The sequence below is a fragment of the Symphodus melops genome (assembly GCF_947650265.1).
Source record: "Symphodus melops genome assembly, chromosome: 10".
NCBI classification, from domain to species: domain Eukaryota; kingdom Metazoa; phylum Chordata; class Actinopteri; order Labriformes; family Labridae; genus Symphodus; species Symphodus melops.
In genome coordinates this window covers 27028206-27045757 of record NC_136700.1, presented here as the reverse complement: position 1 = coordinate 27045757, position 17552 = coordinate 27028206, and the positions used below count along the sequence as shown (strand labels likewise).

The 17552-nt window shown below is 48.8% G+C and overlaps 2 protein-coding genes across 2 annotated transcripts; both read right to left on the bottom strand.

The window, feature by feature from the left end:
* Positions 1–441: 441 nt before the first annotated feature.
* LOC306830572 (Na(+)/H(+) exchange regulatory cofactor NHE-RF3-like) lies at positions 442–4400 on the bottom strand (the record flags this gene model as incomplete). Its single annotated transcript, XM_079354144.1, has 10 exons — positions 4379–4400; positions 3170–3219; positions 2695–2756; positions 2388–2617; positions 1988–2059; positions 1750–1882; positions 1424–1560; positions 1134–1341; positions 686–882; positions 442–606 (listed from the first exon to the last, which is right to left on the bottom strand). The coding sequence occupies exons 2-10, from the start codon at positions 3181–3183 to the stop codon at positions 442–444; spliced, it is 1218 nt and encodes a 405-aa protein (XP_079210270.1). The 5' UTR covers positions 3184–3219; positions 4379–4400.
* A 1766-nt stretch (positions 4401–6166) lies between these two features.
* On the bottom strand, positions 6167–17242 carry nlrx1 (NLR family member X1). Its single transcript, XM_079353453.1, has 12 exons — positions 17014–17242; positions 16081–16131; positions 14032–14141; positions 12327–12720; positions 11999–12230; positions 10690–11857; positions 10353–10536; positions 10021–10116; positions 9644–9730; positions 7134–7385; positions 6763–6973; positions 6167–6545 (listed from the first exon to the last, which is right to left on the bottom strand). Exons 2-12 carry the CDS (start codon positions 16095–16097, stop codon positions 6405–6407), a joined length of 2892 nt encoding a protein of 963 aa, XP_079209579.1. The 5' UTR covers positions 16098–16131; positions 17014–17242; the 3' UTR covers positions 6167–6404.
* Positions 17243–17552: the final 310 nt, after the last annotated feature.

The following is a 17552-nucleotide window of genomic DNA, read 5'->3' as shown; positions in this document are numbered from 1 at the left end:
TGAAGAAGGCCACGCCCACATGCACCCGGTGTAGGGCACGAAGATGACTGGTAAAAAGTAACAGAGCTCCTCGTCGCCGTCAATGTACCCGCCTTTAATCCGGCGTGCTCATCGGTTAGCAGGCGGTTGTTTTAAATTAAGCGTCCGCACCTCGATCGCCGAGCTAACGCGAGACACACACACACACACACACACACACACACACACACACACGGCGGCAGTAGCTCAGTCGGGTTGGCAACGGGAGGGTTGCCAGTTCAAGTCCCAATGTGGACCAAAATATGGAAGTTCTCGAGCAATACCTGCCCGTGAGCAAGGCACCGAAGCCCCACCAGGTCAGGGGGTGTTTCCTCATGTCCACAGGTCCTGCTTGTGCATGTGTGTGATTCAGGCCTGTGAGTGTCTAACAGGGTGAGGATTGGGTCTGGATGGAGGATAGGATCATACCATGGGATCAAAGTCACACCTGAGGGGGACACCTGAGCTCGGCCCCACACTCTGACCCCCCTCAGGGTCTCTGTGCTCCTCTGCACGGTGACACGCCGGCTGCCGTTTGTCGTCCCAGTCTATAAACTCAGGGTGGAAGAAAAGAGGCGAGACGCCGAGCTGCAGGGACACAGGTCAAAGAGCAGATCAAGTCCTGATCCAGGATCTGTTTGAGTCCTGTCACATCACCTGTTCTCACCTGTCTGAAGAACTCTCTACCAGGTGAAGAGACGCACGTGAGGACCACTTTATCACCGCTCCGTCGGATCTTTCTCACAATGTCCTCATGCTCCGCAGACTCCACAGGTTCCCCGTTCACAGCCAGGAGCAGGTCTCCGTCCTCCATCCCCTCCCCCTCTGCTGGACTCCCAGCATCCACCTCTCTGAGCACATGCACTGGACCAGTACCAGATCACACAGGAAGACACGTTTAGAGGCTTTAAATCAGCTGGTCAGTACAGCTGGAGTCCAAAGTCAACATGTCTGATGGACATCGCGTGTTTCAAAACAAACCTCTGTAAACTTAATAATCCATATTTAACGAAACAAAACACAGACTGAGAGAGAGAGAGAGTCGGAGGTCTTCTGCTTTAAATAGCAGGACTCCACACACTGTGTGTGTGTGTGTGTGTGTGTGTGTTTCTCACCGATGCGTCGACTTCCTGTCAGCCTCTCTTGCCTCAGCAGGAAGCCGTATCCATCCGGTCCTTTCTGCAGGCTCATGGTTTTGGCGGTGTGAGGGAGGCTGCAGCACTCGGACAGCACCGGCAGGACGGGCACCTTCCTCCTGACATAACAGCTCTCACTCTCACTGTCGATGACCAGCACCGCCACAGAGGCCCCGCCCTTATTCACCTGACAACCAATCACAAGGCAGAGCTCATTCAAAGTGTCAGTCTGACACACGCATGTTCGACTGAGGAGTGTGCGTGCGTACCATTCTGCTCAGAGACGAGTGTGTGAGCAGTGAAGTCTTCAACCCGTTGATCCAGATCAGTCTGTCTCCGGTTCTGACACCTGCTTCCTCTGCTGGGCCGTCACACACGGTGCTGACAGAGAACCGCCCCTTCTGCCCTGAACACACATTACACAACGTTGTGCTTTTTCTGGGAGTTCATCAGAAACATGAGGAGCCCGACGGGTCCAGAGATGGAAACTCAAACCTGCACGTGTTTGATGCGTCCGTAAATCTGAGGCAGGTGAATGATCAGCGTCATCTCAACCTGTTGAGCTGTGAATATGAGGGGAACACATAGCTGGTACCTTGCACTGACGCCACAGACATCCCCAGGCCCAGCTCAGGGTGCCTGCTGATGTGACACAGTCTGGGTCTGGACCAGCCGTCCCTCTTTGAGGCTTTAACCAGCGTCTGCATGTCCACACGGAGAGAGCGCGCCTGCAGGACGGAGACAGCGGCACGCTCAGGTCTTTGAAAACAAAGCACGAGATCCCTCTGCTGCTTCACTCTTTAAATCTGATGGGGGTAGGGTTTAGGCTTCACCTGTTCATACTCGTCGCCCCCCAACACCAGGAGGAACAGGTGGAGGCCACATGACTGGATCTTCCTCACCACCTGTCAGGTACACACAGAGAGGCGTGGTGGTAAAGGGCAGGACCAGGTGAACTGCACTTCAGAGTGTTGACCTTTCATTCAACCGCAAATAAAGCAGAGAAGAAGAAAGACTCTGGAGGATCAAGGCCTCGGGCTTTTGGCCCTCCGACCTTTTGACCTTCTGACTGTCTCAGATCAAAACACACGAAATGAAGTGTTCTTCTCTTCTGTAGAATTAGGGGCGTGGCCTTAAATATGACTCAACTGTTAACATTACAGTAAGGCTTAAAGTGATGTGGAAATGGGGGTGTGGCCTCTTTGAGAGACAGGTCTGGACCCAGGGATCTACCTGATTCTGGACCCTCACCCTGCTGAAGTCTCTGTTTTCCACAGATTCCTCGTTCACTTGCAGCAGCCGGTCTCCGTCTCGGAGGCCGCCGTGTTCTGCAGGACTCCAAGGCTGCACATTTCTGACCTCTAAGGCCCCGCCGCTCCGGTCCGTTCTTAGGTAGAAACCGAAGCTCTGCCCGTCGACACGCTTCAGCTGACACAGTCTGGGCACCAGAGTCTGATCGGGCTCTGCAGAACATGTGGAGGTCAAAAACACAGCGACGAGGATTTTAAGAAAGTGAGGTCCACAAGGACCCAGACCTTACCTGGGTCATCAGAGATCACCAGAGCTGGATTATCGATGCCCTCCTTTGGATTGAAGGTAAAGCTGATTAAGGGAGAAACACGTTGGTGAACATATTACACATCTATGCTTTTATTGTGAAATTAAATATTTTAATTACTAAATTTTCAAGAACATGAAATGTGAAGAACAATTTACAATCAGCTGAGTCGTCAAATGTTTAAACTCTAAATAATAATAAACTTTTTTTAAATGTTAATCCTGGGGTCAGTCTGACCTCAGCTCTCGGACCCTACAGGTAATCTATATATCAAACATGATGGATCAGAGGACGCTGTTTGAGATCGTCTTACTCCCTACTCTTTTTTTACACCAAAACACAAAACTTCAAAGAAGTTCACAATAAAGCGACTCTGAGTTATTGAACCAGGGAGGCTTCAAGCTGATGTTCACCTGTGGTCACAGGACTCACAGAGGCAACAAGTGCTCAGACTCACCGTGTGACCTCCATGGCGTCACGGACGTTTACGATGAGATGTGGGCAGGTCTGAGGAGAGGAAGAGGTGGAACTGTCAATCCACAAAGACAAGCACAGACGCATTAATGTGACTAATGATCAAATATAATAAAATATTACTAACAGTACATCAGAGGGACATCATCTACCTACAAAGACCTTAGCACCGACTGGGTCTGACTCACTGCAGGAGACAGACTCTAGTGGACACTGGAGGAACTGCAGCTGTACAGTTGGACATTTTAACATAGAGCTCTATGGAGACTGACTCACTGCAGGAGACAGACTCTAGTGGACACTGGAGGAACTGCAGCTGTAAAGTTGGACATTTTAACATAGAGCTCTATGGAGACTGACTCACTGCAGGAGACAGACTCTAGTGGACACTGGAGGAACTGCAGCTGTAAAGTTGGACATTTTAACATAGAGCTCTATGGAGACTGACTCACTGCAGGAGACAGACTCTAGTGGACACTGGAGGAACTGCAGCTGTAAAGTTGGACATTTTAACATAGAGCTCTATGGAGACTGACTCACTGCAGGAGACAGACTCTAGTGGACACTGGAGGAACTGCAGCTGTAAAGTTGGACATTTTAACATAGAGCTCTATGGAGACTGACTCACTGCAGGAGACAGACTCTAGTGGACACTGGAGGAACTGCAGCTGTAAAGTTGGACATTTTATCATAGAGCTCTATGGAGACTGACTCACTGCAGGAGACAGACTCTAGTGGACACTGGAGGAACTGCAGCTGTAAAGTTGGACATTTAAACATAGAGCTCTATGGAGACTGAGTCACTGCAGGAGACAGACTCTAGTGGACACTGGAGGAACTGCAGCTGTAAAGTTGGACATTTAAACATAGAGCTCTATGGAGACTGAGTCACTGCAGGAGACAGACTCTAGTGGACACTGGAGGAACGGCAGCTTTGGCTTCATGTTTTAGGATCGGAGCAGAGCAGTGACACAAACATTGAACTCTCCTCAGGAAAGAAGTGTGAAGCTGCACAGACTCACCGTGACGGGTTAAACATGAAGCAGACGATCAAGCAGAAAGACTTTGAGTCCATAGAGTGACGACTGGAGCTACAAGGATCTGTATTTACATTTAACAGCAGTTTACATTTGAATATTGAAATGATGTGAAGGAGAGAGAGAGAGAGAGAGAGAGAGAGGAGCGAGCTTACCTGTTTTGAAACTCTTGGAGTCCTGAGTGTGTGTGTGTGTGTGTGTGTGTGTGTTTGTGTGTGTTCCTGCTCACACAGAGACGCTGTGACGGGACAAAGGTTCACTCAGGTAATAAAGAATGTGCAGCAGGTGAGACTCGGCCTGCAGGTGGGTTAAACATTGACTCGGTCACAGAGGAGCTGAACATCACTAACTCTGGAGACAGCCTCGTGTGGACACTGGAGGAACTGCAGCTCTATGTTTTAAACCCCCCCCCCCCCCCCCCCCCCCAGCAGCGCCGCCCCTGCCGACACGCAGAACACGCATCGTGCCGAGAGGTGCGCGTGAGCACCAAGTGACGCATCACTGACAGCACGCAGCTCCCAAACGGCCTGATAAAGAAACAGTCAAAGCAAGAGGAGGCTCGTGCTTCACTTTAAGGTGGGGATGTTGTTGACACTGTGGTGACTATTTTAAAACCAACCCTCTATTGTCCAAAGCAGTCACCACTGACATGTGAGATGTGGATTTATTTCCGGACGCGTTAAAACAAACATGTCTAATATTCTTTTCCAATAGAGTCTTCAGTCTGTTTATTGTAGTTCATGATCAGGGTTCAATAATGAACAGAAACATCTTAATCTGTCCAATACGTCATAAACTGTTGCATCCAATCAACCCGATACATTCAAAACACTGGATGCTTCCAAACACACCTGAATCTAATTACCTGGAGCCTTCAGTCAAGACTCCACCCAGTGGCCAGGGTCGGAACTACACAAACACAAATACAGAAACAAGCATTTTGGCTCCTACACAGACACTTTGTGTCCCCGGCTGCTATCATGAGACAGAAGAGAGGACCAGTCTGTCTCGATGTGGACTGGAGAAGACGTTTCAGCGTTCAACTGTAAATACATTCACATGTTGGCTCAGGTTTATAGCCCATCTATCGATGAAGTTTAACAGTCATAAGGTCAGATAAAATAAGATCAAATAATTTATCCTTCTTACTTATTTGTTTCACAGAAACAGTAAAAAGAAAACTGTGACTGGATGACATCACAGGACTTAAATAATGCCACCTGCAGGTTTCTATTTGAACCACTTCAGACCAGTGTCTGCGCTATGGGGGGGCATTCGCGGGCCGTGCCCCCCCATGGTGGTTACCCAGACCCCCCCAAACATGTCACCCCATGATTTGTGAGCTTGTTTTACGCTCAGGAACTTTACCTCGAAGTATCCGAGGCAGTATATAGAGTCCCTGCCTTCACATTGTCTTCTCAATCACAGTGGGTAAAAATATCAACGTGTAACTTTTACAGCAGTGTTATTGAAAACCTCAAGCTGCCGCTCTTTTTCCTCCTCTTCCCTCAGGCACACGGCCTCGGCCAGAAGTCTAAAGATGGACTCCAGTCACTACAGAACTCAGCCGACTATTTCAGAATGGATTTGAAGACTAAAGCTCTGCAGCTTCATATCTGTATTTCATATCAGACCTTGTGTGAGACAACTCATATGTTGAGATCCTCCACAGTGGTCTTCTGGTTGTTCCAGACTTAAAGAGGAGTAGAGGGTTTGTTTAGGACTGCCACGCCTGAGGAGGTTCGTCTCAAATCCTTCTGAAGACAAACTTTTACAGACGAGTCTCTTCGGTTTAAGTTGACTTCTTAAAACTCCTTGAAATATTTTTCTCTTCATCTCGGTGTTGTTCCCTGTCCTGCCTGTTCCTACATTCTTTAAGTCACTCTGTAACCTGAGCTCTATGAATAGAGGTTCTTTTGAGTTTCTGTTTAAACGTGTGTACGCTCAGCGGAGGGTTCGAGTCCTCCTCTGAGTGTCGGTCACTGTGGATGGTAGAAAACAGTGAGATGTTTCATGGTTTTACTATAAATGAGAAACGTGGACGTTTTTATCACACAGTCTCACTTTTATTCAAGTTAGCTGTGAATCAGATGTCAGCGAATGTTCTGGGTCTGAAATGAGCGTGGGCCTGTTTAAAGACCGTGAAGGTCTGAGAGTCTCTCTGCTGATTTGAACACGGCTTCACTTTCTGGCTGGAGGTAGTTTGTACTTCTCCAGCATCCGTAGCGTCTGTCGGACTCCTTTCTCCACCCGACGGAAATGAAGCCTCTTCCAGAGACTCGGCTGCTGCTGTCGGCCCCACTCCAGGTCCCTGAGGAACACCTGCAGAGAGGGGGCGGAGCCTGAGACTTTAACACGCTTCAGTACGGTGGCTGACAGGGAAACATGCACTCATACTGTTTGTCCTGCAGCACAAACATGTCTGTTAGTGTGCAGCTAAAAACCTCCAACATGTTGACAAGTCTGCGTGCTCTGCAGTTAGTCGACCTCGATCCTCTCTCCGTCACATCGCTCAGACTTCCCCTCTCTCTGACTGTACCTTGAGCTGCTGTTCGACCCGCTCTCGGTCCCAGGAGGAGGCGTTCTCTCGGATCACGCTGAGGATCGGGTGCCAGTCCTCTGACAGGTCTGAACCTTCGGTGACCGAGGCCAGGACTCGGACCCGCCGCCCGCTGCCCCCCTGACTCTTTGGAACCCCTCGTACGTACAGAGACTGCTTCCCCACGTTGCTGAGAGGGTTCAGGTACAAACTGCAAACAAGACAAAGACACGAGAACCCGACATGGACGTGAAAACAAAGACGAGAGACTTTTTAGAAACGGAGAGTCATCGCCGTCGGCGTCTCGAAGCTCGTCAAATGTGTTTCAGAATTATAAAGTCAGAACATGTGATTGTGTCAGATCTGCTCACTGCACGGTGTGGATGCTGGGATGTTCCCTGCAGGCGTCCACCAGAGCGAGGGCAGCGTTGTCCCCGATGTTGTTGTACGCCACGTTCAGCTCCTGCAGCCCTGCGTGCGTCTGCAGCCGCTCAGCCAGCTCCAGCGTCTCGGCGTCTCCCAGTCCCGTGTGCATCAGCGACAAGTGGGTCAGGCTCTGGTTCTCTGGCAGGGCCTCCAGCAGGGTGCGGGCCCCTGACTCCAGCAGAGGATTGTCACACAGTCTACAGAGAGATCACATGAGGGTAATGAGACTCCACCTTCAGTCTGTCAAAACAGGAAGTGAAGTTTTACTTTCATGAACGAGGTCACGATGAGCCCAGCAGCAGACGCTTCATGTACTTCCTGCAGCTGCTTCACAATAAAAGCCCTCTCTACTAGGCCACACTTCACTGATTCCTGTTTAGTCCTTGTTTACTGCTAACCCAGGGATGTTCCAACACAAAGATAATACAGTTGCATCATGGGAAGTGTAGGCCAAGAGAGTCTTTGGTAGGAATAAAACTATAATGAGGATGTTGGGGATGTTGCAGTGATTCAACGAAAGGTTAACGGTCAGCTGTTCACTGACACAAGGGTTATCAGCCTTCATCGTGCATTTCCTGTTTTTTCTGCAGGAGCTGCCACCTGCAGAAGTTCTCCCATGACACCGCCATCGTGGGGTGTGTGTCTAAGGGGAGCGAGCAGGAGTACAGGCAGGTCATCATGGACTTTATCGACTGGAGCGAGCTCAACCACCTTCAGCTCAACGCCAGCAGGACTAAGGAGATGGTGGTAGACTTCAGCAGGAAGTCAGACAGCACCGGTGAACATCCAGGGTCTGGACACTTTATGACTCTGTGGTGGCGTCTGCACTTTTCTATGCAGCGGTCTGCTGGGGAGGAGGGAGCACAGAGAGAGACAGGAAGAGACTGAACAGACTGGTCAGGAGGGCCGGTTCGGTCCATCTAACAGTCTGAGGAAGCCGGCGCTCCAGGACTGGAGTTTGACACCCCTGCTGTAGAGGAGGTGGCTGAGAGGAGGATGTTAGTGAAGCTGACATCCATCATGGACAATCCCTCTCCCTCATTCCCTGTTTTACTGTTTTTTGGAGCTGTTGGAACACCCAAATTTCCCCCATTGGGGGATCAATAAAGATAATCTTAAATAAACCTTCTGAGCAACACGCCAGATTTGAGGACACGATTGCTGACATGGAGGACAAGTCGTGCAGAGACAACATGTGTGCACGGCGTTCCAGAAAATGCACAGACATCCCATGCTCTCGCGTACCTGACAGGTGCCTTTCCACAACGCTTTCCAGATGTGGGTCCTGTTGAAATCATGCACACGCACCGCTTAGGTGCTCCCAGGGACCGCGCAAACAGCAAGGGGTTAGACCATCCACTTCACCTGACAACAGCCTGCACACCTGAGAGCGACGACTGGTGTCCTGGATACAGAGGATCTCATCGACATGCTGGGATAAGCTCTCCATTCATTCAGGTCACTGTTTGATTTTGCTTGTTTATGGTCTTGTTTTGGTTGTTGGCGATATACAGGTATGTGGTTACTGGGGGCTTGTCTGGGTCTTTATTTTATTTTGAAAGAATTATTGACCTCTGTATTCAGCATTTGCATTAACAAGCTAACCACTGATGCCACCGTCAGACCCGTTTCTCATCATTTCTATACATCTTTCTTGGTACTCTAATTTTGTTTGGTGGTCTGTAATGCTACTTCTCCTCATCTGGTTTATGATATACTCCAACATACAGTACATAAGGCTAATCTGTATATAAGATTAACTGGACAAAGTCAGCGCTAATGCATTTAAACTCAGTTACTTCTCAAACTCCACTGCCTGAGTTTCTAATATCTCGGCGTTGATAGATTTCCTTCTGCAGCTGCCATCGCATTAAAACATTTTCACGGTGTATACAGCAGCACAGAGAAGAATTCTGAACGCTGATCGAATCTCCCAAACTCACTTCAAGCACGTATATCAGTTGTTACAATGGATGTTCTACCTCGTGGTAACTTTTACTCTTCTATGTTCCCTCTTGCCCCCCCCGACAGGATAGTGGGAGAGACTTCACAAGAATTCACAACTCTCCAGCGGGAAAGGACACCGGGTCGGGCTCGCCCTGCCAAATGTTAAGGTGTACTTTGTTTGACGTCCTCTCTCTACGTGGTTCCATCCGAGCTCCTCCGTCGCTTGGAGACCAACTGAAGGGAATATTTAGCTGCCTCACAGACTCAAAGAACCCGTGCGCTCCAACAGCCCGTTGAAAAAAGAAGATTGCGTCTCGACCCTATAATTTTATTTTTGCTGACAGCCTGCCGCACTGTCATGAGGGGGTGAAGACCATCAACGATTGTGTTAGTTTCAATACTACCTTCACTCTCTGGAGCTGTGGAGGAATAACAGGCGTCATGGCCGACTTCAGAGGGTTAAACACACTAAACAGGATTGGTTGGAAAACGTGGATGAAAGTCTTACTGTAGAGATCTGATGGAGGTCTTTGGGTCGAGCAGCAGATCTCTCAGCAGGATGCAGGACTCAGGACCCAGGCTGTTAAACTGCAGGCTGAGGACCACACACACACACACACACACACACACACACATGCAAACATACACATGCAAACACACACACACACACACACACACACACACACACACACACACATGCAAACACACACATGCAAACACACACACACACACATTGCATCAGAAGGGGGTCATCGACCCTCCTGGCTCAGACCGACAAACATTATCGAGCTGAGGCTGATGTGACAAACATTCACACACAAACAGAAACACACACACACACACACACACACACACACACACACACACACAGGGCTAGGGTCTCACTTAAGGTCGGTCACGTGTCTGAAGGCGGGTCGCAGCGTCTGCAGGTGGTCGTTAGTGAGGGCGCACGAGGACAGGTCCATCTGATCCAGGTGATAACTACAGACAGACAGAGAACACACCTGAGGATGTGTTTACCACGCCCACACAGCTGATTGGTTTGTTACACATCAGCTCATGCATGACTGGATCGAACCAATCAGCTGATAGCAGGTGAACTGATCTGGATCAGGATCAGTTGGATCTGTAACTCCTGTTATTAAGGTAACACTTTTATTGAGACCAAAGAAGCAGTCATTCCCACCCAGCCGTACAGGTGTGATTCCACAGTGTACCTGGCAGGTGTGCATGACAGCACGGAGCTCAGGATGAAGCACTTGAGTGACGTCATGCGGATATTGGTGAGGCGGATGGTCCTGATGGAGGCCAGAACCTCAGTGGTCAGTCGTGGGTTCTGAAACTCGTACAGGAGAACCAGCAGGTCCATGAGCTCCTCCGGGGGCTGAGGTTTACTCATCTCTAGAACAAAATCAGATTAAATATCTTTGTTATTTTCTAACTGGTTGGTGAGTGCAGCGTGCACTGTTCTTTAAAAGTGGGTAAATTTGTCTTTAAAAAGACCTCCAAGCTGCACCTCTTTAACTTATTATTAACTCCAACAATGGCGTTTACCTCTGACCAGGTACTTCCTGAGCACTCGGGTGATCTGGACCACAGTGGCGCTCTGAATGCTGCAGCCCAGCTGCTGAAGGACGACACGGTTCCCATAATGCAACAGTCCTCCCATAAAGATGGGGTAGAGCTCAAAGGGCTGACGCTCACTGTACTGCTGCAGCTGCGGGCCTTGGACTCCCAGAAGACTTTGCTCCACCTGGTCCAAGACGTCCTCGTTCTGACTGTCCTCGGTGCGGAACATCTCTGCCGCCATCGTCCTGGCTATGCTTCCTTTGTTGTAGCCGCTGATTTTGTCATAGAGCTTCGGAAACAGCTTCAGGAGGTTGAAAATGGCGAAGATCCTCAGAGGGATGAACTTGGAGAAGATGTTGACGATGGTGCTGACGTCTTCCCCCGCCTGACGAATTACTTTAGACACCTGCCGGGTCAGTTTCTCCAGAACAGACTTGTTCTCACCCAGAACCACGTAGAGCGCAGCGAGGTACTCCTGCATGGCTGGGACAGCAAACACGTACCGACACTCATCGTTATCAACGTTGTCCGTAAGTGAACGTTTCCTGCTGTCCAAGCAGGGAGTCAGAAAGAAGTCTAACACGTCTGTGCGGAACATGGCGAGCTGACGGAGCTCCTCGTCCGTCTTGGTTTCCCCTCCGATCCACTGCTCCAGCTCCTTCTCTGAGAACGACGTACGTTTGTTTGTCACTCCGTCAAACGCCAGTTTCCCAACAGTTCGGACGACGTAAAGCATCAGAGAGCTTTGGTACTCCTGGAGGGGAACATTTGTCCCCGTCTTTGTTCCAAGCACCTCCCCCCCAAAGTTGAGTCTGAGAAAGCTGGTGTAGATGCCAGTGAGCGTGCGGATGGGCGCCTGAGCGTCTGTGAAGTGCAGGAAGTGTAAGGTGGCACAGGTGAGCCAGCAGTAGGAGGGCAGGAAGCACACAGCTGCAAGCTGGCTCTCTCTCTGCAGGTTCAGGTACAGCAGCTCAATGAGCGCCTGAGCCTCGTCGTTTCGTGCCGTCTCAGGTGTCTGCTGCAGGAGACGGCTAGTGAAGTAGGCACGCTGCCGGTCCGGGTCATTAAAGCCACAAATCTGAGCGTAACGACTCACGTACTTCTGAGGGATCTGGTCCATAGCAGACAGCCTGGTGGTCACCAGGATGTTCGCCTGGGACACAGAATGACCAACATCAACAATCAGTCAGATTATCTACTCCACTCGAGATGCTTGCCTTTACACAGTGAAATACAGCTAATCATAGACGGCCTTCCAATCAGCTCTCAGAATAACTTTGGGGGCGGGACTCACCTCAGGAAGCAGGTACTTCCTGAGCAGGTTGACCACGAGCACATCTGGAGGCAGCGGCTCCTTGGGATCACTGCAGAGCTCTGAGGCTCCGATCCTGAAGTCCAGCTTCATCTTCTCCATCCCGTTAAAGAGGAAGAGCACGTCCTTGGCCTGGTCTCCCTCACCACTCAACAGGGGGTGCCTCCTCAGGTGGAGGTACTTCCTGCTTACCAAATCCTGTAAGGAGGATGCCCTGTGGGGTGGAGGGACAACATATTAACTCTACGATGCAGTATCTTCTGATATATCTTTGACATTACTGATATATAACATGAACCTCCTTTCTCACTTTGCCATCTGTCCCAGGTCCTCACAGGAGAAAGGAACCAGCAGCTTGAAATGGGTCAGGGCGGTCCCGCTGCACCAGTCCAGGACCAGTTTCCTGACCATCATGCTCTTCCCTGTCCCAACGGCCCCATACAGGAGCACGTTGAAGCCCCGGCCATCGCAGCAGGAGGCGGCAGGGTCTAACAGCTGCTCCACGGTGATCGAGGGGGAGGAGGGATCTTGTGTTTGGAGGGTAGAGAAGTGCAGAGCTGTTCTTTCCCCAGTCTTTCTCTCCAGGATCAGGGGGTCCACATGCATTGTCTCTGGACTAAAGTAACCCCCAAACTGTTTCTCCTCCTGGGGAAGGTGACTGAACCACAGGAACAGCTTCCTCCTGTGGACCTCTATGGGGTCTCCTGGGGTACAAATACAGGAGTGAAGATCTTTAAGTGGATTCACACCTACTGACCTGTTTCTCCAAACATGCAACCACTTTAGATTTAGAGTGATTAAATTACAGTCTGTTTACCTGCTGCAGACGTTACAGCCCGTTTACCTGCTGCAGACGTTACAGTCTGTTTACCTGCTGCAGACGTTACAGCCTGTTTACCTGCTGCAGACGTTACAGCCTGTTTACCTGCTGCAGACGTTACAGCCTGTTTACCTGCTGCAGACGTTACAGTCTGTTTACCTGCTGCAGACGTTACAGTCTGTTTACCTGCTGCAGACGTTACAGCCCGTTTACCTGCTGCAGACGTTACAGTCTGTTTACCTGCTGCAGACGTTACAGTCTGTTTACCTGCTGCAGACGTTACAGCCTGTTTACCTGCTGCAGACGTTACAGTCTGTTTACCTGCTGCAGACGTTACAGTCTGTTTACCTGCAGACGTTACAGCCTGTTTACCTGCTACAGACGTTACAGCCTGTTTACCTGCTGCAGACGTTACAGTCTGTTTACCTGCTGCAGACGTAACAGCCTGTTTACCTGCTGCAGACGTTACAGCCCGTTTACCTGCTGCAGACGTTACAGCCTGTTTACCTGCTGCAGACGTTACAGCCTGTTTACCTGCTGCAGACGTTACAGTCTGTTTACCTGCTGCAGACGTTACAGCCTGTTTACCTGCAGCAGACGTTACAGTCTGTTTACCTGCTGCAGACGTTACAGTCCGTTTACCTGCTGCAGACGTTACAGTCTGTTTACCTGCTGCAGACGTTACAGCCTGTTTACCTGCTGCAGACGTTACAGTCTGTTTACCTGCAGACGTTACAGTCTGTTTACCTGCTGCAGACGTTACAGTCTGTTTACCTGCAGACGTTACAGTCTGTTTACCTGCTGCAGACGTTACAGTCTGTTTACCTGCTGCAGGCGTTACAGCCTGTTTACCTGCTGCAGACGTTACAGCCTGTTTACCTGCTGCAGACGTTACAGTCTGTTTACCTGCTGCAGACGTTACAGTCTGTTTACCTGCTGCAGACGTTACAGCCTGTTTACCTGCTGCAGACGTTACAGCCTGTTTACCTGCTGCAGACGTTACAGTCTGTTTACCTGCTGCAGATGTTACAGTCTGTTTACCTGCTGCAGACGTTACAGTCTGTTTACCTGCTGCAGACGTTACAGCCTGTTTACCTGCTGCAGACGTTCTGTTTACCTGTTGTGTACATGTTGTCATGTTGAAAACAGTATGAAAGCTTTAAACAGACACGTGCTGGGGTTACCCCATGCTAACCTGGTTGTGAGGTGGTGCAGCAGAGGGTCCTGCTCGGAGAGGCAGCAGCCGGCCACAGTGAAACCCTGTTCTTCAGCCTCCATACTGTCAGCAGATGATTCAGCTGGCGCCTGTAAAACACACAACACAACAAACAGGTGTGACCTGTTGACAGTTTTTATATGAAGCAGACCTGCAGAGACGAGCAGTAAAGGTCACTTCGATCACACAGACTGATCCTGGATCAGCCTCACCTGGCATGGAACGGCTGCTTTAAGGCTGTTTGCAGGTTGGAGCATGAACAGTGACATACCTCCAAAGCACTGACACTTTGCAGCATAAAAGGTTAAACCCACAAGCAGCAGCTTGTCTAAGATGTTTCATTCTGCTCAGACAAACTCACAGGAAGCTGAAGAGACACAACAGTCACAGCTTCAATGTCTCCTCGTCTGTAATCTAGAGTCACAGCTTCGATGTCTCCTCGTCTGTAATCTAGAGTCAGAGCTTCGATGTCTCCTCGTCTGTAATCTAGAGTCAGAGCTTCAATGTCTCCTCGTCTGTAATCTAGAGTCACAGCTTCAATGTCTCCTCGTCTGTAATCTAGAGTCACAGCTTCGATGTCTCCTCGTCTGTAATCTAGAGTCAGAGCTTCAATGTCTCCTCGTCTGTAATCTAGAGTCACAGCTTCGATGTCTCCTCGTCTGTAATCTAGAGTCACAGCTTCGATGTCTCCTCGTCTGTAATCTAGAGTCAGAGCTTCGATGTCTCCTTGTCTGTAATCTAGAGTCACAGCTTCGATGTCTCCTCGTCTGTAATCTAGAGTCAGAGTTTCGATGTCTCCTAGTCTGTAATCTAGAGTCAGAGTTTCGATGTCTCCTAGTCTGTAATCTAGAGTCACAGCTTCGATGTCTCCTCGTCTGTAATCTAGAGTCAGAGCTTCGATGTCTCCTTGTCTGTAATCTAGAGTCACAGCTTCGATGTCTCCTAGTCTGTAATCTAGAGTCAGAGCTTCGATGTCTCCTCGTCTGTAATCTAGAGTCACAGCTTCGATGTCTCCTCGTCTGTAATCTAGAGTCACAGCTTCGATGTCTCCTCGTCTGTAATCTAGAGTCACAGCTTCGATGTCTCCTAGTCTGTAATCTAAAATCACAGCTTCGATGACTCCTCGTCTGTAATCTAGAGTCACAGCTTCGATGTCTCCTCGTCTGTAATCTAGAGTCACAGCTTCGATGTCTCCTCGTCTGTAATCCAGAGTCACAGCTTCGATGTCTCCTAGTCTGTAATCTAGAGTCACAACTTCGATGTCTCCTCGTCTGTAATCTAGAGTCACATTTTCGATGTCTCCTAGTCTGTAATCTAGAGTCACATTTTCGATGTCTCCTAGTCTGTAATCTAGAGTCACAGCTTCGATGTCTCCTCGTCTGTAATCTAGAGTCACATTTTCGATGTCTCCTAGTCTGTAATCTAGAGTCACAGCTTCGATGTCTCCTCGTCTGTAATCTAGAGTCACAGCTTCGATGTCTCCTCGTCTGTAATCTAGAGTCACAGCTTCGATGTCTCCTCGTCTGTAATCTAGAGTCACAGCTTCGATGTCTCCTCGTCTGTAATCTAGAGTCACAGCTTCGATGTCTCCTCGTCTGTAATCTAGAGTCACAGCTTCGATGTCTCCTCGTCTGTAATCTAGAGTCACATCTTCGATGTCTCCTCGTCTGTAATCTAGAGTCACAGCTTCGATGTCTCCTCGTCTGTAATCTAGAGTCACAGCTTCGATGTCTCCTCGTCTGTAATCTAGAGTCACAGCTTCAATGTCTCCTAGTCTGTAATCTAGAGTCAGAGCTTCGATGTCTCCTCGTCTGTAATCTAGAGTCACATCTTCGATGTCTCCTCGTCTGTAATCTAGAGTCACAGCTTTGATGTCTCCTCGTCTGTAATCTAGAGTCAGAGCTTCGATGTCTCCTCGTCTGTAATCTAGACTCTCTGAGAAGTTTTACCTAGCTCAGGTAAGACACAGATCTATAAATTAGTTAAATCTGTGACCCTCAGTATCGTCATGAATAGGTGGTAATTTACCTTTGCAGTGAGCTCATCCTGCAGTTCTGTCTCTTGATGTCAGGGGGCGCTCTGTGGAAAACAGATAGAATACCAACTTTGAGGTGTGTAACCAGATCTGTCTTCACTCCTTTAACACAGCGCCTTGAAAAGGTGCAAGGTGAATAGAATAGAATGCCTTTATTGTCCTCATACAAATTGTACAACGAGATGACTTGGCTTCACCTTAAAGTGCACACAGCTAAAAACAAACAACAACAACAACAAGAGGATGGGTCAGAAAAAAAGAGTGACCCCAGTTAAGGGAAGGTGGGAAGGTGAAAAACGTGACATCACTTCTCCTTTACCACCCGCTCTCACCCGGCTGTAACTATGTCATTATAACTGAACATTTCCTCGTTGTCTGAAAACGACATCACGCTCATGGTGTCCGATCAGACAGGAGAAGCGCTCCAACGCGTCCTTGAATTACGCACGGAGGTGGCACAGATTCATGACACAGTTAGATTAAGATGGTGCGGACACTTAGCAGAATGGCTCATATTAAAACTGGTTTCACTGAGTTTACTCAGTTGAGAAAGGGGAACTGAACACAGAGCTGATCAGAGCGCACAGTGCCTGTTTGCATCAGAGACACTCTGTGTGTGTGTTTGATTTATTATCAGAGGCTTTTGTGTGTGAGAAATAGAAATAGATCTTTTTGCATGTGATGCAAGGATAGCACTATACTAATTTACGCCTGACCTGATTTGACGTCATCAGTACCAGCAGCTGCTTGTTTTGATTTTATTTTTTTTCATATTTACATTTTATTTAGAAATATTCTGAGTTCTAGTGACCTTGGCAAAATGAGTCCGGTCCTCTGAAGGTCACATTGTAACAAATCTGACCCCCTGGTTCATGCTGACGTCACAGGTGATATTATAACAGTAAGTTAAAGAGTCATAAACTTACACACTGACGTCACTTGTTGTCGCGTTGCGTCCTTGTCTCCCGTCGGCCTGTTCTTGTGGTCATTAACATTTACTTCCGGTCTATGGTTGGACTTATTAAGGGTTTCTGTTGGTAAATTAAATCATAATAAATCTTGTTTGATCAGCTGCTTTCATTCTAGCGGCGGAGAAACAGCAGCCCGGAAATGCTGCTTCACAATAAGACTCACGTCTTTCCTCTTCTTCGTTTACTTTAAAAGTAGATGAACACTATCGCCCTCTGCTGTCCGGAGACTCTAATGACCCCGTTTAGTAAAACGGGATTTATTTATGTAAATATGAAATGAAAACAACTAATTCTTATTCTTATAATACTTATTTGGTTTACTTCGACAAAAAACAATTTATTTTGAAAATGTGCACATCGTTACTGTTTGGTTAAACATGCAGTGCACTGTCATAGCACAACCGTAATAACAGACAGAAACTAAAGCTCTCCGTGTCAGGAAACACACTCTTGTCACTTGTCAGGCTGGTGGCCGTGATGGGTCACGTCACGCA

Excerpts from the sequence above, each read along its gene's own strand:
- nlrx1 (XM_079353453.1), bottom strand. Across the intron at positions 11,858-11,998 it reads GGAAGTACCTGCTTCCTGAG|GCGAACATCCTGGTGACCAC; the intron begins GTGAGTCCCGCC and ends TCTGTGTCCCAG. Across the intron at positions 10,537-10,689 it reads CAGGAAGTACCTGGTCAGAG|AGATGAGTAAACCTCAGCCC; the intron begins GTAAACGCCATT and ends ATTTTGTTCTAG.